Here is a 21,359-nt window from a genome sequence, read left to right as displayed (position 1 = left end):
CAGAACAAGGAAAACATTGTACACAGTAACATCCACATTGTGTGATGACTGACTTTGATAGACTTGGCTCTTCTCAGCAACACGAGGATCTAAAACAACTCCAAAAGACTCATGATGGGAAATGCTATCTACATCCAGAAAAAGAACTCTGGAGTCTGAATGCAGATGGAAGCATACTATTTGCTCGCTCTGTCTCTCTCTTTTGGTTTTGTTTCTTCTTTCTTGTGGTTCCTCCACAATATAACTAATGTGAAAATATGTTTAGTAAGAATGTATATGTTGAGCCTATATCAGATTGCGTGCCGTCTTGGGGAGGGAGGAGGGGAGAGAGGCAGAGAAAATTTAAAACTCTAAAGCTTATGTAAGTGAATTTAAAAACTATAGATAAATAAATTTTAAAATTAAAAAGAAAAGAAAATGAAGGATGAACAACAATGACTCATTCACATAAGTTCAAAAAAGAACAAAAATGAAAGAAATAGGCATCATGTGCTCTGGGACACATGGTAGCCAGGTGGGAGATAATGCAGCCTTGCTTTTCCCTCCCCTGGAACCTTCCAACAACTTTCCTCATTGGAAATCCACTAGGGAAGAAAATGAAAGAGTAGTTTGAATCTTTTGTCTGCACAATAAGTTCTGTCTGAGCACCCAGTTAAAACACTTTACTTCACCATGTGATACTTGTATATGCTCTGGGACTGTCCATTACGAAGGCATAGAAGTAGGTTCACTAAGCAAGAACCAGACAAGGTATATATTTCTCATGCTTCGAGGACTACCCTCAATCATCACATCTCCATTTGAAAGCTGTTCATATCCTTTAACAATTTACCTATTGGGATGTCTCTTATTCCTATATATTTGTAGTAATTCCCTATATATTTTGAATATTTGACCTTTATCAGAGATATTTGCTGTAAAGATTTTTTTTCTCATTTAACTACTCCTCTTCTAACTGCATTGATATTGCTTGTGCTAAAGCATTTTAAAATTTAGCATAATTATCCATTTAATCTATAATTATCTCTATCCCCTGTTTAAGAATCTTCTGCCTATTCAGGTTTATGAAAGGTACCTCCTTCCCTACCTGCAGACCCCTTCTTGAGACTTAGATTATATGACAAGATACCTATGAACACATGAAAGTCTCAGGGTTTCTAGTTTCTGCTTTGTCCCCAGAAATGGGCAGGGAAAAAAAAGACAATGGGCAACCAGAAGCTAGAGGTGAAGGACTCCCTCTCTTAGGCTCACCATATGCCTCACCTGCAAATCACATGACTGCTCTGGGGTTAGGAAGAAGGGGAAAATCTCCCCTTCCTCACCCTTTTCTGCACTTTCATCTAAAAGTCCAATGGAGAGAGAATGCATGAAGAAGGTACTAAACTTGTTTTTATAGATCATAGGAAAAAAATGGCTCTTTTAACAAGGGTTAATACCCTCTTACTCTTAGTTGCCCCATTTATCTCTCTGCCCATCACATGGAACCACAAATGTCTTAGTGCTAGCTCAGGATGAGCATTTACACTTCAGAAATTGTCAAACTATGAATCAGGACTTGATTTGTTATTTTATCTATTGTCTATACTTAAGAGAGTGACAGAGAAAATGTTTATAATACATATGTTTTTTGGAGAGCTAGTTGTTAAACATTTACCAGGACACTCCTGCATGGAGCTCATCAGGAGTTCTCTGCATTTTTTCAGCAAGATGCCAATCCAACAGAAGTCCGTGATTTATAATCTCATCAAGGAAAGTTATCAAATTAATCAGGGGCTCCCTACGTTAACTCCCCTTGCAGTAATAAACACAAGATCTGTACCAAATAAATGCAAAGTAATTAGGGATAGGGAGCTAACAACTGGGAAAATTAGGAAAGGCCTCTTATAGAGATGGTACTTGAGCTGAACCTTGAAGAGAGCTAAAGATCCCAAGAGGTGAAGGTGAACCTTCACCCAGTTGGAAAGAGTACAGGACCTAGAGTCAGAAAGGCCTGGGTTCGAATCTTCCTTCAAATGCATATTAGCTGTATTGTCCTGGGCAGGTCACTTAATCTTTCTGGGTCTAAGTTTCCTCATCTATAATGTGAGGGGCTTGGAATTAATGACCTTTAAAGCTCCTTCCAGCTCTAAATCTATGATCTTATTATTCTGTTTCCTCGTTTATAAGATGACGATAATAATATTCTACAGTATCTATCTTACAAGTCTAGTGTGAGGTTCAGATAATGCATACAAAGCCTTTTCAAAATTTGAACTACTGGTACTATATAAAATCCAGAACCTTTATGCATTATCTTAATGTCTGATAATATGGTGTTATTTTTATTAACATCTACCCAATTCCTGAGAAATTCTTTTACATGAGTATGATAACATGCTTCTAATTTACATGAGTACAATAACTTCCTTCAAAGGAATAATTCTCTAATGGGGGAATTTCAGGCATATTGATGGGCTTTGGGGGAGAAGGGAGGTTATATTCTATGTGTGTATATGTGTGTGTATACATATACACACACTTATACGCACATATACTAGGATACAAATCCTACTTCTGTTTGTTGTCTATATATATATGTATGTATACATACATATATATGATCTTTCATTTATATAGATCTTATATATGTAACATATAAAGGCTCTGTGACTATATAAAATGTTTTATTGATGGTCTTTTTTATGTTATATGTATATTTAAAATACATATGTATAAATGTACATATTTTGACATATATATGACCAATAAAATATTTTAAATGGTCATGCTGTGGGCTGAGAGGTTGAGAGGTTGTGACCCCTCAAAGACTAAAGTACATGGGTCATCTGGAATGAATTCATAGACTCAAGCATTCTTTAAGTCAAAGTGGCAAAGTTCATTGTTAACGCTTTTCAGTGGGTAAGGATTCTTAAGGATTCCTGCAATCTTAGAGTGGTACAGTTAAAGTTTATATAGGATAAAATACAATAAAACATTTGCCAAATATGCTAACTAGGTGATTCAGGGTGGGATTAGGGAGTGATTAAGGAGTGGCCAGCTCTTAAAGAAACATGCACTTTTTGTACCTACTGCGCAGGCGTGTTACCCAGAGTTCACTAGGAAAAACCCACAAGGGGGGCCACATGGCGGTGTGGTTTTAGGCCTTCTATGTCACTAAGTCAACCAGAGTTCAGGGTAACTGAGAGTTGTCCAGTCTGCCACCAATCAATGTCTTGTTTGACAAGATAGATGTAGGGAGTATACATATGTCTTAAGTCTAGGATACAGTTAATGAGGAGCCCAGGATGTAGATGATGAGGTAGGGTGGTAGTATGTCTTTATGACCCCGTGCAAAGCCAGTTTAAACTAATAATTCCTTCAGGTGCTGTTTGGAACTGCACCAAGGAGAGAGATAAGGAAGGCTTGCTGGGGCCCACTCATGAGTAATTGCTAGGCACAGGGTCCTTGGGCTGGGGAGAAACTGTCAGGGACAGTGTTTCTGAGGCTAGGGAGAAATTAGGGTCCAAACATAAGCACCCAAGCACCAGTCACAGAGCATATATGTATGTGTATGTATACGTATATATGTGTGTATGCTTTATTGTTGTCATTCAGTCATTTCAGTGGTGTTTGACTCTTCATAACCCCATTTGGGTTTTTTGGGGTTTTTTTGGAAAAAATACTTGAGTGGTTTGCCATTTCCTTCTCCAGCTCATTTTATACATGAGGAAATTGAGGCAAACCAGGATGTGACTTACCTAATGTCACACAGCTGGTAAATGCCTGAGGTCCACCTAGCTGCCCTAACTATCCCCACTGTGCTGAAGTATTAAACTGGTAGGTACACATTCTGGCTGCCTTACTCAGGAAGGACAATCATGCACATGCCCTCCTCAACCCCGGTTGCACTAACAGTATTTGACATATGAAAGCTCTGAAAAACCATTCAGCCATTGGAAGTTAGTATTTTTAATGGATAAATTTTGCTTTAATACAGAGTGCAAATCCCCACAAACTTCTCGTTGTTGTTTTTTAAAAGGATGTACAAGGATCTAGACAAGTAATGACTGCAAATCCACTTGAACAAATTCTGATTCACTCCTGGTGCCAACTGAAAGTATAAGTGATATATGAAAGTGATATTGACCGGAAACATATTGCAGGATAAAGAACAAATTAAAATTGGTGAGTTCAACTTTAGTCACTGCACACTCTTGCTGTTCAGAGGTCAGAGGTGGGTGATGATTCAGTCAAGCCTTGGCTATAAAATACTTCCCCCCCACAACTTAAAAGACAAGAAACTAAGAATAACACAGTGTGGTAGAAACAGCAGTGGACTTGTAGCCAGGAGACCTGGGTTTGAATATTTGTACTACCACTTACTAGTTCTATACCTCTCAGGACTTCAGTTTCTTGCCTATAGAATGCAAGGGTTGAATTTGATGACCTACAAGGTCCCTTGTAGCTCAGACATGCTGAGTCTATAATATGTCTAAAATATAGAAAGTGCTTTTAAAGAATGGAATCCCTTGTCTTTTAGTAAACAATAGCTCATTTGTTATAGATAATATTCTAGGGCATGGAGGGTTCTAGAAGATGAAACTTAACCTTTTAAAAGCAGTTGATTTACATTTAATTTATTTGAGGCTATTTCTCCACCCACCTCTTCTCAACAATCAATTAATAAGATCTTATTAAACACTCATTATATGCTAGACACTGGTCCAAGTGATGCAATACAAAGAAAAGCAAAAGGCAGTCCCTGTTCTCAAGGAGTTCACATGCTAATGGGGGAGAGAAAATTTAAACAACCAGGTACAAACAAGCTATATGTAGGATAAACTGGTGATAATCAACAGTAGGATAGTTCAAGTATTGAGGGAGATCAGGAAAAAGCTTCTTGTAGAAGGTTGGATTTTACCTGGGACTGGAAGGAATTTAGGGAGGCAGAGATTAGTGAAAATGCCTTAGAGGTGAAGTGTCTTGTTTGAGGAACAGCAAGGTGGTCAGCGTCACTGGATCGAGAATAACCTGGGGTTAGAGGTGGAAGGGGCAGGGGGAAAAAGGTGAAAGAAGACTGCCAAGAGTTCTTTCTGTGGTAGCAAAGAATTGGAAACTGAGAGGATGCTCATCAGTTGAGGGATGGCTGAACAAGTTATGAATGTGATGGAATATGAATGTGTTGTAAGAAAGGATGAAGGTGATAGTTTCAGAAAAACTGGGGAAGACTTGTATGAACTGATGCAGAGTGAAGTGAGCAGAACCAGGAGGACAATTGATTTAACAACAATAATATTGTAAAGACTATCAACTTTGAAAGACTTAGGAATTCTGATCAACAAAATAACCAATCACAATTCTAAAGGACTTGTGGTGAAACATACTATCCACCACCAGATAGAGAAGTGATAAACTCAGAGTACAAATTAAAGATCCTGTCCTCTCTTCTCCTCTCCCTCCCCTCCCCCCCTCCCCTCCACTCCACTCTTCCCCTCCCCTCCCCTCCCCTCCACTCCACTCTTCTCCCCTCCCCTCCCTCCTTCCTTCCTTCCTTCTCCTCTTCCTCTTCCTCCTCTTCCTCCTCCTCCTTCTATGTGGAAAGACTACTGTTTCTATAGTCAAACAACTGGAGTTCAAATCCCACTTCTGCTAAGTACCTTTGTCATTTGGGGCAGGTCACAGCATCCCTAGCCTCCAGTTTTCTTATTTGTGAAATGAGGGTGTTGGACCAGATGGCCTGTGAAATCTCTTCTAGATACATGATCCTATAAATGTGCCTCTACTTTTATTCTTACCACAAAAATGAAAGCTTTTCTTTTTTTCAAAATTTGTCTTTTTCAGGTATAAAAATAACCAATGGCTTTCTTCCTGACTCTTCAGACAGTATTTCTGTTGGCACTGATGCATTTTAGCACATACAGAACAGGTAAAGGTAAGGAAATGGAATGAAGATTTAACTTAAAAGAATAGAAAGATATGTTGAGAACAAAAGGCAAATACTGGTGCCTACTACAGATTGTTTATTGTTAATTTTTTTCACTTCTATCACATTATTTTTGTTGGCTTTTGAAGAATCTTAGATCTTTATGGTTCACTTAGGAAATTCCTTCATGTGGATGGGCATACCCTACCACTGGGCTTGCTTCAGCTTGAATCTATCAGCTTTATACCTTTTTCTTTTCTTTTTTAAAAACTTTTATTAATTTATTTTGATTTATCAACAATCACTTCCATATGCTGTTGAGTTGAAAATTTTTTTCCCCCTACCTCCCCCCCACCCTCCCCAAGATGGCACACAATCTGATATAGGCTTTACATTTACATACCCATTAAACATATTTTCACATTAGTGAAGTTGTAAGTAAAAATTAAAACCAATACGAGGAACCATCAGAAAGATGAAACAAAACTCAACAGAAGGTAAAAATAAGTGATAGCGATTCTACTTCCATAGCATTTTCCATCCCGAGGCCTCTGGAGATGTCTTAGATCCTCGTAATGCTGAGAAGGGTTCAGTTTAACAATATTAGTCATTGCATAACGTGGCTGTTATTGTGTACAAAGTCCTCTTGGTTCTGCTCGCTTCACTCAGCATCAGACCATATAAGTCTTTCCAGGTTTTTCTGAAGTCAGCCTATTCATCATTTCTTATAGCACAATAGTATTCCATTATATTCATATACCACAACTTGCTCAGCCATTCCCCAATTGATGGGCATCCTCTCAATTTCCAATTCTTTGCCACCACAAAAAGAGCTGCTATGAATATTTTTGTACATGTGGGTCCTTTTCCCATTTGTTTGATCTCTTTAGGATATAGCCCTAGAAGTGCTATTGCTGGATCAAAGGGTATGCACATTTTTGTAGCCCTTTGGACATAGTTCCAAATTGTTCTCCAAAATGGTTGTATCATTTCACAACTCCACCAACAATGTATTAGAGTTCCAATTTTCCCACATCTTCTCCAACATTTATCATTTTCCTGTTTTGTCATGTTGGCCAATCTGATAGGTGTGATGTGGTACCTCAGAGTTGTTTTGGTTTGTATTTCTCTAATCAATAATGATTTAGAGCATTTTTTCATATGACTATAGATGTCTTTAATTTCTTCATCTGAGAGCTGTCTGTTTATATCCTTTGACCATATATCAATTGGGGAATGGCTTGTGTTCTTATAAATTTGTCTTAATTCTCTATATATTTTAGAAATGAGGCCTTTATCAGAGAGACTGGTTGTAAAAATTCTTTCCCAATTTTCTACCTTCCTTCTAATCTTAGTTGCATTGGCTTTGTTTGTGCAAAAGCTTTTCAATTTAATGTAATCAAAATTATCCATTTTGCTTTTCATGATGTTCTCTATCTCCTGTTTGGTCATGAATTCTTCTGTTCTCCATAGATCTGATATATACCTTTTTCTTTTTGATGATTTAATTCTAATGTGTTGTAACTTTTTCCATATCTGCTACTCATTCATTATTGTCAATAATCATAATTTTTTCCTTAGAGATGATGTTTGTATAGTGCTTTATGTTTTTACAGATAGTTGTCTTATACAACATTGTGTTTGACTCTTACTCCCCTGTGAAGTAAGGTAAGTAGTGCAAATAGCATCAAAGGAAACTAGCTTTAGAGCTGGGAGAGACCACAGAGTTCATGTATTCTCATTCCTTCTTGTTACTTCATTTTTTCCCAGCTCTTTTATTTTCCTTTTTTCATTGTTGCACTTTCAGTTTTATTGATGTGTTTTATTTTTACATGACATTTACAGATTATTCACACTTCATGAGAGTTCTCTTGTAATGAAGTAAAACTGATAAGTAACACTAATAAAAATTACTTCACTTGGAAGTACATGGAACATTTCAGATCTGTAGCACTTCTCCATTTAAAAAAATTAACAGAAATTTATTTTTTCCTTCTCCCATCCCCTACCCCATTGAAGAAGGAAAAAAAATCATATAACAAATACATATAGTCAAACAAAACAAATTCTCTCAGTGGTTACACACAAACGTACACATATACACACACCCAGGTGTGTGTCTCATTCTGTACCCTAAATCTAACACCCTTATATGAGGAATAGTATGTTTTATTCAGTCCTCTGGAATTGTGAATGGATATTATGTTGAACAGAGTTCTTACAGCTTTCAAAGTTGTATTTTTACAGTATTGTTGACATATAAATTAATCCAATTCTACTCATTTCATTCTTCATTCATATATTTAAAACCTCAGAATTGCTCATTTTTATAATATTGGCATTATGAATCATTCTTCTGGTTCTGCTCTCTTCACTTTGCATCCATTCATAAAAGTCTTTCCACATCCTTTTGAAATCGTCTCTTCCCTCATTTCCTTTAGCATAATTTCACAGATGACAAAACTAGACCCAGTGAGGTATGTAGTAACTTGTCCAGGGTTACATTTTTTACATACTGCCATTCTCACACCTATTTTATGGATGAGGAAACTAAGAAGTAGGGAAGTAAAATGACTTGCCCATATAGCTTGAATGAAATAGAAACATGACTCCAGCTCAAGTCTTTGGATTTCAAAATGCAGAGCTCATTCTACTATACTGAACGTCAGATAGCATCAGCTATCATCATCCATTTTTCTGGGTGAAGAGAAGCAATCTTTGAGTAGCCATGAGTTTATTTTCTACTTCAAATTGTACTAGTTCAGCTTTTTACTACTTCAGTTTAAAATGCTGAAAATGATAATGGATAGACGTATTTACCTCTTCCTCTGTGCTTCTCAAGCAATGATTTCCTTTGAAAATCCTTACAAATGGATACAAAAATTAGCCATACCCAAATGTTATGTAAAGTGTGGATAGTGCTTTAATTGGCCTTGTACAGATTTTTTTTTTGACTTGATAATTTACATAAATTCATCAAGTTTGCCTTGTTCTCAGGCTTGCTGGTTCCAGGTCTCCTTCTTTCTGTTCAGTCTAGCCTATTATATTTCTCATATGATTAAACCAAGGAAACACATATAAGTGTTTTTTGGGGCGAAGGGGACACAGGATATCCTTCCAGAAGTCTACGAAAAAGTCATTGAAAGAAGCAGACTTGATTAAAGCACCATTTAAATACCCCTCCTGATTTTCCTTTCACTGGATAAATTTCTCAAATCCCCTGGTCACATGAGAATATTACTCTTCATGGCTTCTTGGTGCTGGTAGTCCCACTGGAAGCTTTTGGGACAGTTTGTGACTGAGAACAGCAGCTGAAATTTCTAACTCGAATTATGAATATCCCATGTCCTAACACCTAGAATACACCTCTCCTTATCTATTGCAGCTACATTTTTTTGAGGACTAAGTGATTTCTACAGAAGGAGCCAACTGACCAGGGATGCTAAAAGCATAAGCCTTCACTTGTTGTTTTTTAACTCACACGAGGGGAGGTTTGTGAGATAAGGAAGGACTGGGGAGCCAAGGCCATATCTGAATCACATCCCCAAGAGAGACAAAGATACAGTCAGTTCTCTAGAAGGTCAAGATACCCTTGTAACCCAGCCAGTAGCAGTTGTGGCTAAGTTACAAGTGGGGGTGAGGTGGAGAGGTCTGGGCCTCAAGTAAAATGTTCCTCAGGCCCCACCAGGCAGAACTGGATGGATGATTTAAAGTCTGACAACTCTTCTGATATAGTGCCCAGGTTGTGCCAGGCTCTTGTCCCATCTCCTGCTTTTGTGAAGACACTCCCGGATCGGTCCACACAAAAGAATTGTGCTGGGGTGTGCAAAAGGGGGAGAGGGTCTAGGAATAGATGGGGTCTCTAGCAGGAGCATTGAATCAGTTTCCTACCTCTGCTCACACAGGCTTAAGGGGGCTAATTATCATCAAGTCAAGAAGTTTCTAATACAGAAGATTCTGAACAAAAGAAAGGGAGGTTGGGGGTAGGGTGGGGGAGGAAGGGTCCAGAGAAAGGGCAGACAAGGTGAAAAGTGTGTATGGGGTGGGGCAGGGTGAGTAGAACAAAGAGCTTGTCAAAAGAAAGGTTGGGTCCAGGAAACTGTTTTTTTGGACTATGACAGTGCCCCAACCACACTTGTGATCATCTGTAACTTTATCAGAGTTACTGCTATCCAGTTTCCAATTCCCAAATGTAATTGAGAAGTCCACAGAAGAAATTTCTTGCCAGGTTTTTGATACTTGGAACTTCTGAGATGATCACATATTAGCCAAATGCTAAATGCTACTTAGCAGCAGTTAACATCCATGTACAGCACTGTGCTGCCCATATATGTCATATGTCATATGTCATAACCAGCTGTGAGCACAGGAATCTAACCCAGGGTCCAGCCTGGGTATCTGTATAATAATGTCATTATTGGTGGAGAAAATGAATGCTCCATGTGTGAGAGGTGGAGTTGGTGAGAAGAATATTTCCTTTCTCAAATTCTCACCAAGTACCTCATATTTCTTTCTTAGTAAGTAATACTTAGATTTTTATAGTTTACTTCTGATTGACCTATGCAAGTCAATCACAGAACTATGGTAATACTAAAAAAAATGTATTGTTTTCTGGACCTAGTCTATCTTTAGACAGGCTGTCTTTGCTCTAGATGCACCTGTCCTCTCACATGCCTGTTTTTTCAGAAATACCACCCTTTCCCCTCCTTCCCCCTCCTAGAAACTTTCAGCCTCAGTAGTAATTGACACCTCCTAGTTTGTGAGATCCAAGGTGGGAAGCCAATCAAATGCTCCTGCTAGAGACCCCATCTATTTTTTATTATCCTCTTGTCTTCATTATGTCTTCTTCCCATTAGGACCTAAAGCTGTATTTTCTCAGGTCCAAATGATGAAATGTGCTTATCCAAGAATACCTTCTTGCTTAACATATCCTTCTTAATTAATGCTTGCTGAATGAAAGACACTGCAGATAATGAAAGGCAAGTATGAGGCTGAACCATGTCCCGGTAGTTCTGGGACACTGCAGGGTTCAGCACCCTTCTTGCCAGGAAGTTAGAGTCTGTTCTGTAGGCTTGCAGATACTTGTTTACTAGACTCTGAAGGGCTTTAGGAGAAACCTTAGTATCACAGTATCGTGGCCCCTGTTTTGACTGGTCATAGTGACCATGATGCTGTGGGTAAAAAAAATGCTGTTCTCTAATACTGCACAAAGAAAGAGTTTCTTCATTTCCTAGAGACACCACTGGCTGAATTTTAATTGCATTTTGGTAGACAAGTTTATTTGGCAAGATGCCTGGGTTTTGTGAGAAGATGAGTGGTAGTGTTTGGGCTTAGCCAAAAAATTGGAGAGACTTCCTTCCCAATGAGAGCCATCCTTTGTAGTAACCAACCCTCTTTCTTCAGCACCAAGTCACAAGTCTGAGGATTTATAACTAGTTGTCTGAGAGAGTGTTTTATAAGATAAAATCACTTGGCTGAAAAAACACACTAGGTTGGTATTTATGGTCAGATCATTGAAGTTTGGCCAGGTTGCTTTTATTCAAACCCTTAGCCCATCCAATTGCTGATTTTTTTGAGGAAAAGAAAACCTTTCTTTTAGGGTGATATATAGCTATAGTAGGGCATCTTGACCGATGGTCTTCATGGAATATTCTTGAATGTTATTTTATAAGAAAAAACTGCTCCTCAGGGTTTTATTTTTGCACCCCTTGGTGTTGGACACATGCCTTGAAATAAATATGATTGTTTTATTCCTTTTTTGAGAGTTTCAATGCATCCTTTTCTTGGTAGCCTTAAGCTGCAAGCATAATCCACTAAATTTCTAAAAAAGAAAATCAGTGAGTTATTATATTTTAAACAACTTTTGTGAATGAGATTTAACACTGCTGGTCTCATCAGGCTCAGTTCAAGTTTATTATATTATCAATCACTGCTCCCTTCCCCTTTTCGATTTCCTTTTATGTGTTGTCTTCCTTCATTAGATTGTAAGTTCCTTAAGCGCAGGGACTGTCTTTCTTTTTTTGTATTTCAGCACTCAGCACTGTGTCTAGCATATATGTGTCTAACACATATTTACTGAGTGAGTGATCAACTTATCCATTGCCAGACTAGTGAAGGAGTCCCCACTCTGTTGCTCTTGTGATTCAATATAAATTTAGTGGCTATACTTCTGGACTTAAAATTGGAATATGTGGTCTGATAAAGGACACTAATGAAGGTATAGTGGAAAGGTCACTAGGTTTGGAGTCCAAGGACTTTGTTAAGTATTTGGAGATTTGTCTTGGGGAAAGAGGTATTAAGGTTGATCTGCTTGGCCCCAGCAGAAAGAGTTAGGAACAATAAGTGAACATTGCAATGAAGCAACTTGGGGATTGATGTAAGGAAAACAAATGGACAGGTTATCCAAAAGTGGTCTGCCTTGAGGGATAGTGAGTTCTCCCTCACTCACATCTTCAGGCAGAAGCTGGATACCCACTTACTGGTGTTGTTGTGGAGGGGAATCCTATACAGGTACAGTTGGACTATATGGCCACTGAGGTCTCTTCTAGATCTAAAATTTTGTGATCCTGTGGCTGATTGATGAGACTACCATGAATGGATGGATGGAAAACCTCCACAATGGCCTTTTGATAGTCCAAACAGAAGAGACAATCCAGGATGGAAGGTGTAAAGAATGTTGTGGAGAATGTGTGAACTGCTTGGCTATTGGCCTGCCAGTGAGGGAACAGTCTAGGATAAAATTATGCCTTCATTGATGGTTAGTTCTTGCTGTTGAAGCTTATTCTCTTGGCTTGTTTGGCACTGTTCTCTCCTGATTCTTTTCCTACTTGTCTGACCACTTCTTTGCAATCTCCATCTACCTCCTACCCTTTTTGCTTGGGTAGTCTTGCATGATTGGGTTCTTCTCTAATGACCTTATCAGCTCCTGCTATCATTTCTATGTGTATGAATCTTAAATCTATTTGTCAACCCCTGGTTTCTTGCCAGAATTCCAATCTCATAGCACCAGATGCCTGCTGGATTTTCTTTTAACCAAAGTGTTCCATCAGCATTTAAAATCCAACATTTTTGAAATAATCTTTCCTCCTAAACCTGCCCCTCTTCCAAAATTTCCTCATGTTGAAGACAACACTATTTTCCTAGTTCAGAATAACCCTCGCCTCTTCTCTCTCCCTCACCTTTCCTATTCTTGTCAATTATATCTCTAGGATATGGCACAGTGGAGAAAGTGCTGGATCTGGAGTCAGCATGGTAAAGACTAGGCTATTTTCCAGTGTCTGACTCCCACTCTTCCATCCCACTTCAATCCTATTTTTAACATTTACTCCCTATATGACCTTAAGTAAATTATGTAGCTTGCTGGACCTCAGTTTCCTCAACTATCAAATAAGGGAATTGGTTTAGATGCTCTCTAAAATCTATCCCACTGGGTCCTGTGATTGCCTAGAGTACTTATGGTTTGTACCATGCCACTTGATCTTCCAGTCTTTTGATTCTCTAGTGGTTTTATGTGCACTAGTTTCATTTCCCCAGCTGGAACACCTTTTCTTATCCTTATTTTATATCTCTCACAATGCCTAGGTTAGTGCTGGATACTTAGGAGATGGTTAGTAACTTTTTGATTGATAGAGGTGTTCAGTCTGGTGCAATGATCTATGTGTTGACACTTAGAAGCTGCTAGGACTATTATTATAACTGGAAGGAGACTTATTAATCATCTAGTCCAACCCCTTCAGTTTATAGATAAGGAAACTGAGGATCAGGGAAGAGGAGGGAGAAGTGTCTAAAGAAGTTAGTAAGTAGCAGAGCTGGGATTCAAATCCAGTCCCTTTGACTGCAAATTCCATGTGCTTTCCACCAAACTACACTACCTTGGGATGTGTCCTCATTTCATATTTCTTTAAAAGCTGTGAAGTGCTAATTTCTAACAAAAAAAAAGAATTTCCAATTTTTTTTCCTCCCAAAAGCATGGAATAGTATTAATGATTACACTTTCCTAGTTATTAGTCTTTCTTGCTCCAAATTTCCTAAGCAACTGGAGTTTGCCCCAAAAGGATCCTTTTGTGCAGTTTCATTGTTTTTCAGTTTTTAAGAACTGAGCAGTTATTTCTTATAAGAAAGAATAAATGAGGTGGATGGTATAATCTTGCCAGTGCAAGAAATGGTCAGTTTAATTTGTGCAACTACTTATACATGCTTGACTAATGATTTTTCCATAACTCACTTCTGTCTTTCAGGATATCTGAGTATTTAGTATATCCTCCTGAATCTATTAATGTTTCCATCCGTTCTGATGAGCAGTGCTTGGATATACAATGGACTGTTCACCTACGTAATTATATGTTGAATTTAAAAATGATTTTCCAAATAAACATCTACAGAAGTACATTATCCAACACGGTTGAGAATGTAAGTATTTTTAAATGGTATTTTTTTCTATCATTGGGGGAAAAAAAGCATTCTGCATGTTTTGTACAGCTCACATTCATTTTGACATTTTCACTATAAATGAAACCATGGAATGAAGGAAGTTTCAAGCTAAATGCAGGAATGACTCACAGGTTCTCCTGACAGGGGAAAGTGAAGGAGTTGGCAGATTTTATCTTATCTGCACTTGAAGGCAACAGGAACTATCTCGTGGGATGCTTATTTGCCCTTGCAGTGTTCATCACCATTTAAAAAAAACTAACAAGAAGACAATTGCCATTTAAGTATCAACATCTGTTGAAGATAATGAAGAGGTAGAGAAATTCTCTTAAGAACTTAAAAAGGTGCTTCAAAGTCAGCATGTGCATTGATAAGAGGTGGGGAAAGAAAAAAGATCTTTGGTAAAGCACAGAGAAGACAAAAAGATAGTAGGGCAGACATTGTCCTGATTTTTCACAAGAAGAGATAAGGTAGAGTTTGTAAGCTATGAACCTGTGAGCTTGACTTCTGGCAAAGTTCTAGAGGGCTCAAAGTTCTAGAAGGCACAAAGGCATAGATAGAAGGCATAGCTAGTGAATACTAAGGAAAAAAAACAGCGATCACAGACACCTAGCATGTCAGCACCAATAACAAGTAGTGACAGATTGACTTCATTTGCTTTTTTGATAGCATAACTAAACTGGCAGAGTTGGGGGGTGGGTTGCCATAAGTATAATTTACCTAAAATTCAATAAAATATAAGAAAGACTTGTATACTATTATTGGGATGAGGAAAGGTATAGGTTCAATGATGGTTCAGTTAGGTGGACTAAAACTGATTGAACTGAGTCAAATCAATAAGCATTTATTAAGTACCTACTATGTGCCAGGCACTGCACTAACTGCCAAGAATATAAAGAAAAGGGGGGAAAAAACAGTTCCTGCCCTCAAGGAGCTCTAATGGAGAGGGGGGAGACAACATGTAAGCAACTATGTACTTTCAAAATACAGGGTAAATTGGAGGTAATCTCAGAGGAAAGGCACTTGAATTGAGGGGGATCAAAAATGTCTTCTTTGAAAAGGTAAATCTCACCTAGCTGAGATGTGAAGGAACCCAGAGGCAGAAATAATAAGAAGAAAGAACATCCTCAGAATGGAGAATAGCCGATTCTCCATGTAAAAAGCAGAGAGATGGGGAACAAAGTGTTGTGTGTAAGGGACAGCAAGGAACCCAGTGATGTTGGATGCGGAATAAAGTGTGAGAAGGCTAGAAAGGTAGGAAATGGTTAGATTATGAAGGGCTTTAAAAGACAAACAGAGGATTTTTATGTTTTATTTTGGAGAGAATAGGGAGCCATTGGAATTTATTGGAAAGTAACATGATCAGACCTGTACTACAGGAAAATCACTTTGGTAGCTGAGTGAAGGCTGGACTGGAGTGGGGAGAGATTTAGAGGCAGGGAGACCAACTGGCATGCTGTTGAGATAATCCAGGCAGGCTTGGGGTGATGAGGGTTGGCACCATAGTGGTCATCATGTCAGGGGAGAGAAAGGGCCATGTATGAGAAATACAAAGGCAAAATCAACAGGAATTTACAGCTGATTGGATATGGGGAGTGAGAGAGTGAGCAATTGAGGATGACACATAGTTTCTGAATTTGGATGACTGAAGGTAACCATAAGGGTAAGGGAATTTCTCTGTGGGGGTGAGGGCATGTCTCCTGACCAGTAAGCCCTGTTCTTATCTTTGAGTTTTGAGCTTTATGGGCCAGCCACACTGGCTTTCTTTCAGTTCTTCACTCATAATATTCATCTCTAGTCTTTGTGCCCTTCATTGCCTGTCTCCCATGTCTATAATTTTTCATCTTTATCTCTTAAAATTTCTTGTTTCCTTCAAGATTCTGCTCAAGCATCACCTTTTTTTGTGAAGTCTTTTCTGCTCCTCCAAGAAGCTAGTATCTCTGCCCAGTAAACTACTTTGAATTTATTTTGTATTTGAGACATATTTGTATATGTATATGTCATTTCCCTGCTAGAATTTAAGATTCTTGAGGGCAAGGACTATTTCACTTTCTTCTTTGTGTCCTTAGGGCCAGGCTCTTAATAGATGCATGTTGATTGATTTTTAGAAGGGCTAAGAATGATCCCATATGGACACAATGGCTAGAAAAACCTCCTTCCATTCCCACTTGGATTATCTTCTTGAGCCCAGCTTGGATACTTTCATGACTCTGTAATCTGGAATTATTCCCTTCACCAATGCAGAATCCACCCCATCCATGTCTCATTCAGTATGATTCCTGTTCGTGCTTTTCTATTAATCTTCCCCAAAATAATCTTTCCAATATGCTGAAGGCCCTCCTCTTGTCCCTTTAATTTTTTTAGACACCCATACAGTCCCTATTCATGTCATTAATCTATTATCTCAGTAAATGAATGGCTTTTCCCGTTATATAGATCTTTGATATCTTTTCCACTGTTTTTTGCACAGAAGTCATGGTAAGTAATATGCAGCAACCTACTTTGCAGCATCTTGCCATCGTAAGGGACCTCAAAGGCCAGCCAGTCTAACTAGGAATCTGGCAATGCAAGACTACATTCTACCACAATGATGACAAGGAATCATGCAGCCTCTACTTGAAGACACCCAGTGAGGTGTGATTAACCATGCCTTCCCCTTGTTACACCACTGCCAATAAGTCTTCTCCAGATTAAAATCACACAACTTCTTCAATCAGTCTTTCTATGGCATGATCCTCCAGTCTCCTTAGCACCCTGATAGCCCTTCTTTGGACATGCTCTTATTCAATCCTCCGCCTTCTGACATTAGTATAACTAAGTGCAGAAAGGAAACTTGTCCCAAACTACATGTTGGCCTTTCAGAAATCTTCACTTCTATACATTCACTATAACACAACAGAAATGTTTCTGAAAGTTTTTGTGAAAACTGAATTTTTATGAATTTAGTCATTTAAGCACATGAAGGGACCTTGCCTTTAAAGAAGTGCTATGGTAAATCTCTTTAACTTACCTGTCTTATAAATCCTAGTTTATTTATCAAGTTTCCTTCAAGTGAGCTGTGCTTGGACCTTTAATCCCGACTTAATATTCCCAGTGCAGTAATGATTTTTGATGAAATTTGGGCAAATTTAATTTCCTAGAAATGGCTCTTTTCTCAGTCTTTATTTTATCATCAACAGATAATGGTGAACCAACTCCTAGGGAGAAATTATTTTTTTCAAATTACTAGATGAGAAGCTAAAGCACTTTTCTGTTTACTTTATGAATTTATTCCTTGAAAAATATTGGCATTAAAGCAATGGGTTTTTTTGGCAGAGAATGCTTTGGGATTGTTAAAAAACACTATGCAATTTCGCAGATATGATCCAGCCCTATTTCTCCTGCTATCCACTTCTGGTCCAGCTCACTGTCCATCTCTAGATATATGCCTAACCTAAATTATTCTCATTGAGTATTTAAGAATATTTTTTGAAATCATCTTAATGTTTGAAGGGAAGCAATTATTTAGTAAATCAGGACTATCCATTTGATTAATTCAGGTAACCCAAGGCTATCCTCCAACATTCTTCCTAGGTTACCCAGTGTTGTGGTACTAGCTAGAAATGCTCTGCTTTCATAGTTGATTTGACAGCAGCCAGCTCTCCATACTCCCATTCCCACATTATTACTTTCAGGATTTTAAAGTTGGAAGTGGCCTTAGTGGCCATCTACTGCAACCATAAGAGAGAATCCCCACTATAACATACCTGGTAAGTGGTCATGTAGGCTCTGCTTGGAGACCTCTAATGAAGTGGAACCCACAACCTTCCCATTCCACTTCTGGACAAAACTATTGGGAAAGTTTTTCCATATGTCATTTCTAAATTTTCCCCTTTGCAGCTTTCAATCCCTTGTTCCTGGTTCTGCCCTAGTGGCCAAACAGAACAAATCTAAATCCCTTTTCCACAGGACAGCCCTTCAAATACTTAAACATGGCTATCATGCCCCCTACCCATAATCTTTTTTCCTTCAAGCTAAATGTCCCTAGTTCTTTCTCACTCATCTTCATGTGAAATGGATTCAAGCCCTTTCATAATCCAAGTTTCCCTTCTCCAGATGCTCTTTAGCTTAACAATCTTGTTCCTAAATTGTAGGATTCTTTATTTATTATGCTATGAACGCAGGCCCTGAATTGTTGAATGTTTTCTGGAATTGAGAATTTAGGACTGATACAAGAGTCCATTATTAGATTTTCCTGAAGTTCATTTTTCGCAAAGAGAAGTTGTCATGAATTCTGATTTTCAAAAACAAATATTTTCAGACTAGTGTGATTTAGTCTTCAGAATAAAGCCTCTGCTTTAGTATCCAGTAGTGTGCCTCCATGAACATATTTCATAAATGTTAAGAGTCTGTGTACCAATTTATTGAGAGTCATTTATCACTAGAAAGTCCTAATTCAAGCTGATACTTTCAGTTATAAAAGATCTGCTCTGGGAGCCCATTTCTTAAAAAAAATCGGACCATCATTGTGGTGGCATGTAATCTCCATTCGCAAGTCCATGAAAGGCAGGAAAGAACCATTAATCATCAGCAGAGGACAGGCTCAATGCCCACAAAAAAGCCACTGTAAAGCAGTGCAACACAAAGTATGTTGCATTATGGTGCACAATATACTTGTGGTTTTGATTAGTGATAGATTTTGCTCTTATTACAGAATCAAAAGTATATAACTTGAATATTTGGTCATAGAGGACATAATCTAAAGAATAAAAGGATATGACAAAGTTAAAGCAATCACAGGTCCCACTTCTCTATGTGGGGAGGAGGAGAAGGAAGAATTGGTACAGGTGTGTGCTGAAGTGGTCAGTGCTTATTGGTGAGGCTTCACTAAAACGTTCATACATTTGTATGTTGCTGTCATTGGGTAGCCTGAGAAAGGGGATATGGGGCAAAGAGTATCCTATGTTGGGTGTGGCCTCTTGGCTCCCCTATATTTCTATGTAGGACTCTCCTTACATATGAGAATCTTGAGTACAGAAAAAGCCTTGCTCTGGGAGTGAAATTGGTTGTTGTTAGAAGAATGGAGGAGGTGCCTGCCTACTGCACAGCTGAGGAGTGTTTTATGGGAGAGAGTGGGAGCTCATGAAGAATGATAATGGATTATGATAGGGAAAGCACTGGATCTGAGATCCTGAGCTGTAATCCTGGCTCTGACATTTACTTTTTACTATTAACATCTCTGGGTCTCAGTTTTCTCATCTTTAAAATGATGAGGTTGGACTGCATGGTCTTTTCCAGCTTTAAATCTGATTTTTGAGTGTCTATTATGCGTACTGTGTGTTATGGCTATATGCTGCCAGAGATACAGAGAAATATGAAATATAGACATTCATGGAGCTTAGTCTAGTTCAAGAAGTTAGCCATGTATACAAATAACTCTTCTCTAAAGTTATACATTTTATAATCTACATTATGTTTCTCTGCAGTGCTATCTCAACTTTCACTAAGCTGTAAGCTCCTAGAGGGTGAGAACATTATTTTAACTAAACTTTACGTCTTTCTCAGCAACTAGTACAATAATGCTCTGAATACTGCAAGAGCTTAATAAATGTTTATTGTTTGTGTATTTGTACGGGTAATGGGAATTTGGGGGCTGGACAGATAATCAAATAAGGCCTTTTGGAGAAACATAGGATTTGAACAAGGCCTTAAAGATTTGGTTGGAATTTGATGAGTAGAGATGCAGGGAAAATCAGGAGGAACAACTTAAATATGGGTATAGAGATGGGAAAACAAAAGTTATGTCTGGAGACCAGATGGCTGGATTAGAGAGTTCACATAGAAAAGTTTTAAGAGAGAAGATTAGAAAGGTAGACCAAAGCCTAATTATGAAGAGTAACTAAGGAATTTGAGCTTTACCCTAACCTGATCAAAACTATATTTTAGGAAGATGAACCCGAAGTTAAATTTCAATTCATAAAGAACCACGTTAGATGTGACTGTGAAGTGCAAGGGTACCGGAGGGTGGGCTGCCCTATGTGACCACAATTTCTAGGTACCAACTTTGGCTGGGTAGTAAGAACCAGAAGCTTGGTGGAGTGTTTGTTGGATGATTGACTATTAAGGGAACATATAGTGGCTTGTGAGTGACTCTGAATTTCTTATATGCTACAGGAGAACTAACTCATAAGTGGAACTTTGATTTCCCTGACCCAAGATTTCCCAGGAAGGAATACTTCCCTATTGTTATTTCTTGTGTTATTTTCTATAAAAAAAAATCTTTTCTTTTACCATATTTTTTAAAAGGCAGGTCAATTCAACGAGATTAAGTGAGGTATTAAGATTATGTGAGGTGCTGTGCTAGGTGTATAGGTACAAGCACAAAAATGAAGGGTGTGAGGGCTTATATTCTGCCAGATGAATACATTTTTGGTGTTTGTAGTGGTGGTGAGAACATCCTCCAGAACAGGGAAATTAGGAAGAGTCCTGAAATGGACAGTTCCTTTGATAGTAGGGGGGAGCTAGAGAGCTCTCAGGAGTTTGTGGCAGGGTTTCTGGTGATTTGAACTATAAAGCAAGCAAGCATTTATGAAACAGCTATGTGTTACCCCTGTGACTATGCTAGGGACACTTACATTCTAATAGAGGAGACAACGCATATACATATAAGTATGTATAAAACACATATATAGGTACGCTATATATTAAACACATATAAATCAGGTAGAAGATAACCTTGAAGGGGAAGGCACTAGCTCCTAGGATGACCTAGAAAGGCTTTATACAGAAAGCAGAATTTGATCTGAGTCTTAAAAGAATCAGAGATTTCAAGAAGAAAAGGTGAACAAGATTTATGTATAACTACTCTTGGGAATACAATGAGGGAATGCTTTGCTGTTTCCTTGTATTGGCATATTCTATCAGTTGAGGGGCATTTGGAGAATGACAAAACTCTTTCAGATGAGCATGTGAGAATTTTTTTTCCTTCTTTTTGGTGAGGCAATTGAGGTTAAGTGACTTACCCAGAGTCACACAGCTAGTAAATATTATG

The 21,359-nt window shown here is 38.3% G+C and overlaps 1 protein-coding gene across 1 annotated transcript in view; it reads left to right on the top strand.

Moving 5' to 3' along the window:
* OSMR (oncostatin M receptor) overlaps positions 1-21,359 on the top strand; it is an 86,339-nt gene that overhangs the window by 14,014 nt on the left and 50,966 nt on the right. The window contains 4 exon segments of the mRNA XM_078153212.1: positions 4,019-4,164; positions 5,821-5,911; positions 6,597-6,607; positions 14,150-14,311. Coding sequence (XP_078009338.1) covers positions 5,836-5,911; positions 6,597-6,607; positions 14,150-14,311 — 249 coding nt within the window. The 5' untranslated portion in view covers positions 4,019-4,164; positions 5,821-5,835.

This window comes from Phascolarctos cinereus, unplaced genomic scaffold, assembly GCF_003287225.1.
Source record: "Phascolarctos cinereus isolate Bilbo 61053 unplaced genomic scaffold, phaCin_HiC Scaffold_4;HRSCAF=312, whole genome shotgun sequence".
In the NCBI taxonomy this organism is placed as follows: Eukaryota; Metazoa; Chordata; class Mammalia; order Diprotodontia; family Phascolarctidae; genus Phascolarctos; species Phascolarctos cinereus.
The sequence above is the reverse complement of the archived record's forward strand: the minus strand, read 5'-3'. Positions and strand labels throughout refer to the sequence as shown.